This window comes from Oncorhynchus nerka, linkage group LG21 (assembly GCF_034236695.1).
Source record: "Oncorhynchus nerka isolate Pitt River linkage group LG21, Oner_Uvic_2.0, whole genome shotgun sequence".
In the NCBI taxonomy this organism is placed as follows: Eukaryota; Metazoa; Chordata; class Actinopteri; order Salmoniformes; family Salmonidae; genus Oncorhynchus; species Oncorhynchus nerka.
Genome location: NC_088416.1, coordinates 22,875,842 through 22,888,245, shown reverse-complemented (window position 1 = coordinate 22,888,245; position 12,404 = coordinate 22,875,842). Strand labels below are relative to the sequence as shown.

At 45.8% G+C, this 12,404-nt stretch overlaps 1 protein-coding gene across 1 annotated transcript in view; it reads left to right on the top strand.

The window, feature by feature from the left end:
- Positions 1-12,404, top strand: part of LOC115104104 (C-type mannose receptor 2-like) — a 41,527-nt gene that overhangs the window by 9,980 nt on the left and 19,143 nt on the right. Inside the window, exons 3-15 of the mRNA XM_029625324.2 lie at positions 905-1,078; positions 1,190-1,354; positions 1,656-1,769; positions 3,637-3,780; positions 4,285-4,476; positions 5,291-5,445; positions 5,630-5,734; positions 7,545-7,660; positions 7,789-7,937; positions 8,257-8,477; positions 9,538-9,683; positions 11,765-11,861; positions 12,115-12,244. Coding sequence (XP_029481184.2) covers positions 905-1,078; positions 1,190-1,354; positions 1,656-1,769; positions 3,637-3,780; positions 4,285-4,476; positions 5,291-5,445; positions 5,630-5,734; positions 7,545-7,660; positions 7,789-7,937; positions 8,257-8,477; positions 9,538-9,683; positions 11,765-11,861; positions 12,115-12,244 — 1,908 coding nt within the window. The remainder of the gene's footprint in view (positions 1-904; positions 1,079-1,189; positions 1,355-1,655; positions 1,770-3,636; positions 3,781-4,284; positions 4,477-5,290; positions 5,446-5,629; positions 5,735-7,544; positions 7,661-7,788; positions 7,938-8,256; positions 8,478-9,537; positions 9,684-11,764; positions 11,862-12,114; positions 12,245-12,404) is intronic.

Below are 12,404 nucleotides of genomic sequence, written 5' to 3'. Positions count from 1 at the left end.
GCTCTCTTTCTCCCTTTCTCCCTCACCCTTTCTCTCTCTTTCCTCGCTCTTCTCTCTCTCTCTCTCTCTCCCGCTCTCTTTCTCCCTTTCTCCCTCACCCTTTCTCTCTCTTTCCTCGCTCTCTCTCTCTCTTTCCTCGCTCTTCTCTCTCTCTCTCTCTCGCGCTCTCTCTCTCTTTCCTCGCTCTACCTATCTTTCTTCGCTCGCTCTCTTCCCTCTCTCTCTCTTTCTCCACCGTGTCTTGGAGAGTTGATTTGCGTTTTCCCCCTGCTGCCCTTTCCTTCATACCCCGCCATCCAGTGGAATGCAGAGGCTACCGTGGCAACCCCTGGGCTTTTTGTCAAACTGTGGAGATCAGGTTTCATTCAAAGTAATGTTCATTCACCTCTCAAAAAACAAGTTTAGTTTATACATGGCAGTCTCATAATAGACTGGAAAAATAACTAAAACAGCTGCTTATAAATTAAACTCATTATTTTATTATTTTAGAGAAGGTTTTTTGGAAGGAGTATCCTTTCTACCCTTGTCAATTGCTAGTGAAAATTACTTTCTGGCATACTTTTTTTAGTTTGAGACAGTGTATTGAGTTTTCAAAAGCTTTGTCCTCAGTTATCTATTTTTCAGTTGAAAATTGTTTGATTGTTTTTCCATTTATCTGGTCTATTTTGGTTTATTGTTTACATCTGATGAGCTTTCCCATAACTTTTGGTCCAAAATCACACTTTGGCGTGTGTCTTCATTTCCTGCAATATATCTAGTATTTATTTCTCATGTTTAATTGCACGTCTTTGAGTACACATATTTGTTTACTCAGTAAAACGGTCCACACAAATCAATATGGGACAGAGAGTGGAGCTTCAGTGCTTCCTGGGATGTGAAGTCTTTCCATCCTGTGCCTTTGCAGAGATCTATACTATCCAGGGGAACTCTCACGGTCGGCCCTGCTACCTGCCCTTCATGTACGATGGCCAGTGGTTCCACAACTGCACCAGTATCGGCAGAGAGGACGGTCACCTGTGGTGTGCCACCACCTACGACTATACCAAGGACGAACGCTGGGGCTTCTGTCCTGTTAAGAGTGAGTCCCCCCCCCCCACACACACACACCACAGACTCTATGTTTCTTTATGACTTTTTCCCCTTGCAATGATCTCTGTTTCTCCTCCCCCCCTCTCTCTCCCCCTGCCAGGCAATGACTGTGAGACGTTCTGGGACACAGACCCCCTGACAGACAGCTGCTACCAGTTCAACTTCCAGGCCACCCTGTCATGGAGCGAGGCTCGCATCAGCTGCCAACAGCAGAGGGCTGACCTGCTCAGTATCACCAAGCTGCATGAGCAGACCTACATCAACGGTAGGAGACCAGAGGAGAGTCTAAAATGCAGTCCTCTGTGCTACAACACGGGAGTGCTTTTCCCCCTTATTCTCAGTTTGATGGAAATGTGTTTATAGGTGTGTTATGAACTGGTATTAAACATTACTGGTAAACAACTATGTATTAAGTCATTTAAAAGGATACCTTAAAATCAAGTGTTACCATCTCTTCCCAACTTACCTCTTCTCCAATAGTTTTAAAGAGGTAGAGTGTGTTCTTGTCTCGGGTTTATATGAGGACATCTTAGGTTTTTAAGAGAAGTCTCTCCCTGCTGCTGTAGGTTTGCTGACTGGTTACAGTGCTGCTCTGTGGATCGGTCTGAATGACCTGGACATCAGCGGAGGTTGGCAGTGGGCTGACTCCTCCCCGCTCAAATACCTCAACTGGGAGAACGGTGAGAGAACACTGCCTTTAACCCAACCCAACCTCAACCATCCTCAACCATCTGTTTAAACCAACCTCAACCATCCTCAACCATCTGTTTAACCCAACCTCAACCATCCTCAACCATCTGTTTAACCCAACTCAACCTCAACCATCTGTTTAACTCAACTCAACCTCAACCATCCTCAACCATCTGTTTAACCCAACCTCAACCATCCTCAACCATCGGTTTAACCCAACCTCAACCATCCTCAACCATCTGTTTAACCCAACCTCAACTATCCTCAACCATCTGTTTAACCCAACCTCAACCATCCTCAACCATCTGTTTAACCCAACACAACCTCAACCATCTGTTTAACTCAACTCAACCTCAACTATCCTCAACCATCTGTTTAACCCAACCCAACCTCAACCATCCTCAACCATCTGTTTAATCCAACCCAACCTCAACCATCTTTTTAACTCAACTCAACCTCAACCATCCTCAACCATCTGTTTAACCCAACCTCAACCATCCTCAACCATCTGTTTAACCCAACCCAACCTCAACCATCTTTTTAACTCAACTCAAACTCAACCATCCTCAACCATTTTTTAACCCAACCCAACCTCAACCATCTGTTTAACCCAACCCCAACCATCCTCAACCATCTTTTTAACCCAACCTCAACCATCCTCAACCATCTGTTTAACCCAACCTAAACCATCCTCAACCATCTGTTTAACCCAACCTCAACCATCTGTTTAACCCAACCCAACCTCAACCATCTTTTTAACTCAACTCAAACTCAACCATCCTCAACCATCTTTTTAACCCAACCCAACCTCAACCATCCTCAACCATCTGTTTAACCCAACATCAACCATCTTTTTAACCCAACCTCAACCATCCTCAACCATCTTTTTAACCCAACCTCAACCATCCTCAATCATCTGTTTAACCCAACCCAACCTCAACCATCCTCAACCATCTGTTTAACCCAACCTCCTCAACCATCCTCAACCATCTGTTTAACCCAACCCAACCTCAACCATCCTCAACCATCTGTTTAACCCATCCTCAACCATCTTTTTAAGCCAACCCAACCTCAACCATCATCAACCCTCCTTTAAAAGCAGATTGATGCTTATTGTCATGAATCTTCCCCTGGAAGCAGACCTGAGCGATCTTCGCTTGATGGGCCAGCTGAAAAGTCCAAATTGGCTATATAGTAAAAATGTATGAAAAGGAAAATGAGCGTTTGGTCTTAATTTAAGGTTAGGGTTAGCAGTGTTAGGGTTATGGTTAAGTTTAAAATCAGATTTTATGATTTTGTGGCTATGCCAGCAAGTGACCACTCTGCAGAGCTGCCTTCAGGGCAATATTCATGACAATAAATGCCAACCTACGCATTTTAACCCAATCCTCATCCATCCTCAACCATCCTTTTAACCCAACCTCATCCATCCTCAACCATCCTTTTAACCCAACTTTATCCATCCTCAACCATCCTTTTAACCCAACCCCATCCATCCTCAAACATCCTTTTAAACCAACTTTTATCCATCCTCAACCATCCATTTAACCCAACCTTGTCCATCCTCAACCATCCATTTAACCCAACCTTGTCCATCCTCAACCATCCATTTAACCCAACCTTGTCCATCCTCAACCATCCATTTAACCCAACCTTGTCCATCCTCAACCATCCATTTAACCCAACCTTGTCCATCCTCAACCATCCATTTAACCCAACCTTGTCCATCCTCAACCATCCATTTAACCCAACCCAACCTCTGCCATCTGTTTACAACACCAACACCACAGACTACACAGATAACATCTAACGTTCCCTTCTTTCTATCTCCCAATATGTGTTGTATTTCAATCCCAGACCAGCCGAGCCATGTGGATGAGGAGAACTGTGCGGCGATCAGGACAGAGTCGTCCGGCCGCTGGCAGAACAGAGACTGCTCTGTAGCCCTTCCCTACGTCTGTAAGAAGAGACCCAATGCCACCCTGGACCCCTTCACCACCGGTACGTCTGCCTAGTCACCGGTCGAGGCTCTAGACCTCCTTATCCAATCCTCCCCGCTAAAGCTTTGACAGCTGTAGGAGCTTCATTTGATCACTCTTCTGTTGCTGAGAATTTTCCTGCACAACAGGAAAGGCACATTTTTAGTATATTTGAGTTTTTAGAAAGTTTTAGAATGTTTGTAATTTCCACTTTCAAAATTCAGACCTGATTTTCCTTTACGTAAAATGTATCAACAAAATGTCAATTTGTTACAATCCACATAAGAATTCACATTTCCTGTTGCTGCAGGCTTATTTTCCCGCTGTGGCAAACCGGCTCAAATTAAGATCCAGATCTGTAGCTTGTTGTTTCATGGATAGTTACATCCCCTGTATGTGAGTCATAGAAAAAAATCATAGATTTGTGTTACCATCGGGTTATATGCTCGCTACTGTATTAACAAATAGTTAATATAGGGTATATTTCCCTTCTGTTTGCTCTCTGTCTCTGCTCTGTGGGCTGCAGACTCGTGGGCGGATGATGAGAAGTACGAGTGTGATGTGGGCTGGCAGGCGTTCCAGGCAGGCTGCTACAGACTGACGTCAGAGAAGGTGGACTGGGACGCTGCTCAGAAAACCTGTCAGAAAATGGAGGCCAACCTGGTCAGCCTCCACACCCTGCCTGAACTAGAGTTCATCATCAACAACATCAAGCGAGGTACACAGATAGTGCAGCATGTCACGGAAAGGTTCCTCAACCCGAAGACAGGCAGCTACACAGATAGCACAACAATGTACATGTCTCGAAAGGGAGCGTCAACTTCGGTGTCGACAGTTTCTCTCACGGGAGACAGTTGATCTTGGTTCTTGTTCGTGTTTATATATAGCACCCGTGTACAATTTGTTTACGTTGTTTACCTGAAACAACAACAATTAAATGAAATAAAAATATAGAGTACCAGTCAAAGTGTTTGGTCACTACATGATTCCATATGTGTTATTTCATAGTTTTGATATCTTCATTATTATTCTACAAAGTAGAAATAAAGAAAAACCCTTGAATGAGTAGGTGTGTTCAAGTGTTTGACTGGTACTGTATATAATAAGTTATTTACAACTTTTTCACCAACACACTATGAGGACAGGGGTTGGCATACTGTAGTTCCACCCTGCCTACACTCTTAGAAAAAAATGTGCTATCGGCTGCACTCATTGGAAAAACCCTTTGAGGAACCCTTTTTGGTTCCAGGTAGAAAGAACCTTTTTATTTCCAAGTAGAACCCTTTTGGGTTCAAAGTAGAACCCTTTCCACGGAGGACTCTACATGGAACCCATAAGGGGTGTACCTAGAACCAAAATGGATTCTCCTATGGGGACAGCCGAAGAACCCCTTAGGAGCATATTTGTTGAAGACTGTCTAATACTCCAATCCACTCACTGCTTCTCCCATCTTGTTTCTGTCCTAATGTGATTGCTGTAGTGTCTCCTCCTCCCTGCTCTGTGATAGTTATCGTCCTATCTCTGTGTGTCAGATGTGGAGGAGCTGTGGATTGGTCTCCATGACACGGCTATGCAGATGGACTTCCAGTGGACAGACCACACGCCCGTCATCTTCACTTACTGGCATCCCTTTGAGCCCAACAACTTCCAAAACACCCCCGAGGACTGTGTCACCATCTGGGGACCCGTGAGTGACCCTTGGCCTTTGACCCCTAAAGCCTGGATCCTTCGTCATCTCACAGCATTGTGTTCTCACTGCCAACAAGGCCGACAGAAAACGATTGTTTATACTCTGCAGCTGTGCCCTCTCTCTTTCTCTCTGTGTGTGTGTGTACGTGTGTGTGTGTGTGTGTGTGTGTGTGTGTGTACAGGAAGGCCGCTGGAATGACAGTCCCTGTAACCAGACCCTGCCGTCCATCTGTAAGAAAGCAGCCCAGAAGACTGACGGACAGGCACAGGACCATGGGTGCAAACCAGTAAGATTTACTGTAGTCCCTTTCTTTATTTCCCTCTCTCTACGTTCTGTTTTTCCCTCTCCCTTTCCCTCTCCTCTGTTTTTCCTTCCCCCCTCTCTCTCTACTTTCTTTCTCTCTCACCCCTTCTCTCACTCTCTTTCTCTCTCTCTCTCTCTCTCTCTCTCTCTCTCTCACTCCTTCCTCCTACTCCCCCACTCATTAGTGTGCTTGCTGAAGGCAAACAATTCCATCTGTTATTCCCCTCCTGTATCTATTGTATCTTTCTTATTCTGTCTGATCTGTCGCTCCTCGCCGTCCTTACTCTGCTTCCCTTTATCTCTCTGTCTGCCTAGAAACGCTCTATTCACAGTTCTAGCAGTGTCACGCTGTTCTAACTCCAGATGCAGACAGTCAGCACTGGCACTCTGAATGCAGATGGTACATATTTGAGTGCACCCCCTAACACTCTTCTCCCCTTCCCCGTGCACCCCTCCGCCCCCTCCACCTTCCGCCCCTCTGCCCTCTGACCACACGCCACCTCCCCTCCCGCCCCAGTCTGTATTTGCTCTGAATCACTCCCTCAGGGCCAGGGAGATCAGCCAGACAACCCCCAGACAACCCCACAAATGTGTTCACATTCACAAAAAAATATCCACACACAAATGAACCATATCCACAGGTCTCACATCTGGTAAACCCATCTCTCTTTTTCTCTCTCTCTCTCTCTCTCTCTCTCTCTCTCTCTCTCTCTCTCTCTCTCTCTCTTTGTGTCTCTCTGTCTTTCTGTCTGTCTCTCTGCAATTTCACAGACTGTAATTCTCTTCTTATCTTTGACTAGTTTCCCCCGTGGTTGTGTGCTCTCCTCTCCTGCTATATTTCAACCCTCTCCTCCTGTTTAAAGGGTTAAAAACGTTTACTCGGGCAGAGGTATTGCTGTTTGATCCTGATGCTTCAGTAATTTAGTGTTTATGTACTCTCTCCCTCCCTCACTAGACATGATGGATAGCCCAGCTAATGCCTCATGGCAAATGAGTTACTGCTGTTAGCTTGGCTCCTGCTTGGCCAACTTCTCGGTGGAGTTGACTGCATTGTGTGATTTTGTATGAGTTAATGCTCGCTTTTTTGTTGTTGAGTGAAGAGAAAGTGTGAGAAAACTAAGTTACTGACTTAATGGTTCTGCGGTTCTGCGGTTCTGTCGGAACAATAGGGTCTATATGATCCATAGCTCATTGGCTCATTGGCTCAGGGAACTGTAACACTAGAGAGCCCCAGAGAGTGTTGCATTGTGGGTCATGTGACAGGAGAGAGAGAGAAAGAGAGAGAGAAATAGATAACATGCGCATCTGCCTCTCCAGTATGATTCTCGTATAGAGGAGGGCTGCTCACCAGCTGGAAGTCTGAGGTTTCTCCCTCCCTGCCAAGTGCAGTTGTGCAAAAGCCTGAAGTTGGACTGAATCACACAAAGTGACTCTCTCCACCTCCCTCTCTCCCTCTCTCACATACACACTCACTTCAACGCACACATTTACACGACTACACACTCAAACCCTTGTGACCTTTTTGTGTGTTGGAGAGAGAGAGAGAGAGAGTGGTGGAGAGAGAGCGTAGCTCTGAGCCTGGACTTGTTCTGTCCTGTCCCGGTTTTATAAGTAGGGGAAAAAGAATTGCCCTCTCCTTGTTAGCCGTGTGTGGTTTATAGTACTTTATGCTTATACGTTACCATCTCATCTGGTTGTGTTTTCATGCAAGTCTCTGGACGTAGATAGATCTCTTTGGATAGTTGTAATTTCTACACCTCCTCAACCTTTCACCTCTCTCTCTCTCTCGCCAGGGCTGGAGATGGCACAGTCCGGCCTGCTACTGGGTGGGAGAGGAGCAGGTGACCTTCGAGGAGGGCAGGAAGGCCTGCGCTGGCAGCGGAGCAACCCTCATCACCATCACCAATAGGTACGCACACACACATGCGTACCTGTACATACACTCATGTACGTATGCAAGCAAGCACGCACAGACACAAACACACACACCTAGGGTAACCTCTGACCCCCGAGCCTTTTCCATGTGCGTTGTTGTAGGTTTGAGCAGGCATTTGTCAACAGTCTGGTGTTTGGCCGTTCTGGGGATTCGTTCTGGATAGCCCTGCTTGACCAGAAAAGCCCCGGGAAATTCCGCTGGCTCAGCGGGGATGAAGTGGCCTATACCAACTGGAACAGAGACCAGCCAGGTGGGGACATGGACCTCTGTCTCTCTATCTGTCCACAGAGCTATCATGACGGACATGTTGGTCTTGTACTAGTCTTCAGGGCACCTGTCTGTGCTGTATGCCATATGCCCAGAGCAAAGTCAAAACTAGATACGGTATAAACACTTATCTCTTGAGTATTCATTGTGGATAAATTGCCAATTGTTTGCCGTTTTCAAGACCATCTTTTTGCCACGATCTCTACCATCCCCACTGGTGTGCCAGTCAGTCAGTTACTCCCAGACCCAGACTCATGCAATTACGTAACATGGACCACTCTCTCCCCCCTCTCCTCTGTCAGGAGGAAACATCAAAGGGGGCTGTGTAACCATGGAGACGGGCTACGCCACAGGCCTATGGGAGGTGAAGGACTGTGCGTCGGCCCGGGCCAAGTTCATCTGTAGACTGAACCAGGACACGTCCCTCAGCCCTGAGCCCCCCACCCCGCTCCCCACCCCCAGCCTCACTGGATCCTGCCCCAACGGGTGGAAGACAAACGGCAAGCTGCACCACTGCTACAAGGTATCCTACACCTTTACCACTGCTTGATATTACTACACAGTGAAGAGGCGACTCTAGGATGCTGGCCTTCTAGGCAGAGTTCCTCTGTCCAGTGTCTGTGTTCTTTTGCCCATCTTAACTTTTCTTTTTATTGGCCAGTCTAAGATAAGGCTTTTTCTTTGCAACTCTGCCTAGAAGGCCAGCATCCCGGAGTTGCCTCTTCACTGTTGACGTTGTGACTGGTGTTTTGCGGGTACTATTTAATGAAGCTGCCATTTGAGGACTTGTGAGGCATTTGTTCCTCAAACTAAACTATTTGTCCTCTTGCTCTGTTGTGCACCGGGGCCTCCCACTCTTTCTATTCTGGTTAGGGCCAGTTTGTGCTGTTCTGTGAAGGGAGTAGTACACAGCATTGTACGAGATATTCAGTTTCTTGGCAATTTCTCGCATGGAATAGCCTTCATTTCTCAGAACAAGAATAGACTGACGAGTTTCAGAAGAAAGTTCTTTGTTTCTGGCCATTTTGAGCCAGTAATCGAACCCACAAATGCTGATCCTTCAGATACGGAACTAGTCTAAAGAAGGCCGGTTTTATTGCTTCTTTAATTAGAACAACAGTTTTCAGCTGTGCTAGCATAATTGCAAAAGGGTTTTCTCATTATCAATTAGCCTTTTAAAATGCTAAACTTGGATTAGCTAACACGACGTGCCATTGGAACACAGGAGTGATGGTTGCTGATAATGGGCCTCTGTATGCCTATGTAGATATTCCATAAAGTATCAGCCGTTTCCAGCTACAAGACATTTACAACATTAACAATGTCTACACTGTATTTCTGATCAATTTGATGTTATTTTAATGGACAAAAAAACGTGGTTTTCTTTCAAAAACAAGGACATTTCTAAGTGACCCCAAACTTTTGAACGGTAGTGTATATTTTAAGGATATGTATTAGTTTAGTCAATATAGATACCATTTATTTGCCTCTAACGCGTGTGTGTGTGTGTGTGTGTGTGTGTGTGTGTGTGTGTGCGCGTGTGTGCCTGCCTGCCTGCCTGCCTGCATGTGTGTGTATCCCAGGTGTTCGACTCGGCCCAGATGGACCAGAAGCTGAGCTGGCTGCAGGCCCACCTAGCCTGTCAGAGACACCATGGAGCCAACCTGCTGAGTGTCAGTGGCCCAGAGGAGGAGCACTTCATACTGCAGATACTACATGAAGCCTTTGGGTGGGTGGACACTCCACCTTGATCATCCATGGGTTGTAATGAAAGGTTCTCTATTACAGGGCCTAGACTGGATGGAGGGAGAATGTTGTTCTTATTTGAAAAGGGGATGGGTTTGTAATTTAAAGAGGGAATGTGGATGTAATGATGAGGATGATAATAATAAATATAATAAGATTTTTGGGGGAGTGCTTATATTTGTCCTGTTACACACAGTGTGTAATGGAAATTTGTTTTTTTGCATATCCCAACTCTCCCTGAGATACCCGCAGGGAGTAGGTCACGGGCAGGGTCACCATTGTACAGCACCCCTGGAGCAATTAGGGTTAAGTACCTGGCTCAAGGGCACAGTGACAGATTATACAGTGGGGTAAAAAAGTATTTAGTCAGCCACCAATTGTGCAAGTTCTCCCACTTAAAAAGATGAAAGAGGCCTGTAATTTTCATCATAGGTACACTTCAACTATGACAGACAAAAAGAGAAAACAAAATCCAGAAAATCACATTGTAGGATTTTTTATGAATTTATTTGCAAATTATGGTGGAAAATAAGTATTTGGTCACGTACAAACAAGCAAGATTTCTGGCTCTCACAGACATGTAACTTCTTCTTTAAGAGGCTCCTCTGTCCTCCACTCATTACCTGTATTAATGGCACCTGTTTGAACTTGTTATCAGTATAAAAGACACCTGTCCACAACCTCAAACAGTCACACTCCAAACTCCACTATGGCCAAGACCAAAGAGCTGTCAAAGGACACCAGAAACAAAACTGTAGACCTGCACCAGGCTGGGAAGACTGAATCTGCAATAGGTAAGCAGCTTGGTTTGAAGAAATCAACTGTGGGAGCAATTATTAGGAAATGGAAGACATACAAGACCACTGATAATCTCCCTCGATCTGGGGCTCCACGCAAGATCTCACCCCGTGGGGTCAAAATGATCACAAGAACGGTGAGCAAAAGTCCCAGAACCCCACGGGGGGACCTAGTGAATGACCTGCAGAGAGCTGGGACCAAAGTAACAAAGCCTACCATCAGTAACACACTACGCCGCCAGGTACTCAAATCCTGCAGTCCCAGACATGTCCCCCTGCTTAAGCCAGTACATGTCCAGGCCCGTCTGAAGTTTGCTAGAGAGCATTTGGATGATCCAGAAGAAGATTGGGAGAATGTCATATGGTCAGATGAAACCACAACTTTTTGGTAAAAACTCAACTCGTCGTGTTTGGAGGACAAAGAATGCCTACTGTGAAGCATGGGGGTGGAAACATCATGCTTTGGGGCTGTTTTTCTGCAAAGGGACCAGGACGACTGATCCGTGTAAAGGAAAGAATGAATGGGGCCATGTATCGTGAGATTTTGAGTGAAAACCTCCTTCCATCAGCAAGGGCATTGAAGATGAAACGTGGCTGGGTCTTTCAGCATGACAATGATCCCAAACACACCGCCCTGGGCAACGAAGGAGTGGCTTCATAAGAAGCATTTCAAGGTCCTGGAGTGGCCTAGCCAGTCTCCAGATCTCAACCCCATAGAAAATCTTTGGAGGGAGTTGAAAGTCTGTGTTGCCCAGCAACAGCCCCAAACATCACTGCTCTAGAGGAGATCTGCATGGAGGAATGGGCCAAAATACCAGCAACAGTGTGTGAAAACCTTGTGAAGACTTACAGAAAACATTTGACCTCTGTCATTGCCAACAAAGGGTATATCACAAAGTATTGAGATAAACTTTTGTTATAGACCAAATACTTATTTTCCACCATAATTTGCAAATAAATTCATTAAAAATCCTACAATGTGATCTTCTGGATTTTTTTCCCTCATTTTGTCTGTCATAGTTGAAGTGTACCTATGATGAAAATTACAGGCCTCTCTCATCTTTTTAAGTGGGAGAACTTGCACAATTGGTGGCTGGCTAAATACTTTTTTGCCCCACTGTATATATATATATTTTATGGTGAAGACTATGATGCTGATGATGATAGTAATGATGATGCTGCTGCTCCTGATGATCACAATGACAATAATGATGATGCCGACGACTCTGCTGCTGCTGATGATGATGTTGATGATGATGGTCCACAGGGAGTCAGAGGACCATGAGCAGCGCTGGTTCTGGATCGGCCTGAACCGCAGGAACCCCATGGACAACGGTAGCTGGAAGTGGAGCGATGGACTGGCCGTGAGTCACAGCATCACCGTTCCGTCATCCAGCCACAGCATTACATCACAGCATGGACCTAAATCGAGCAGCCAAACCACAGCACTATCTATTATTGACACACCGACCTTGATTTACCGATAGCTACAGCCCAGCTGCAACATCATACAGCCTCTTGCACCATAGACGTGTACCTCAAAGCTTAGAGATATAGCTACCTACTTTTCAATCTAATTTTGTAACGTCCTCTAACCCATCTTCCTCTGCATGTCAGTATACGTACCAGAACTTTGGGCGTTACTACTACAACGTCCGTCAGTGTGCAGCAGCAGATCTGGGCACCATGACCTGGCTGGCCATGCGCTGTGACGCTGAACTGGACTGGATCTGCAAGATCCCCAAAGGTAACAGCAAGACAACGGAACCACACATAGACACTGATACAGTCACAAAGGAGTGCTACTGCTGTATACAGACACTATAGAGACACGCTGACACAAGGGGCCCTTGTTGTTGCCTGAAAGCTTTCATTTTGAACATTCAAGTCTGTGTTATACGGTGCTG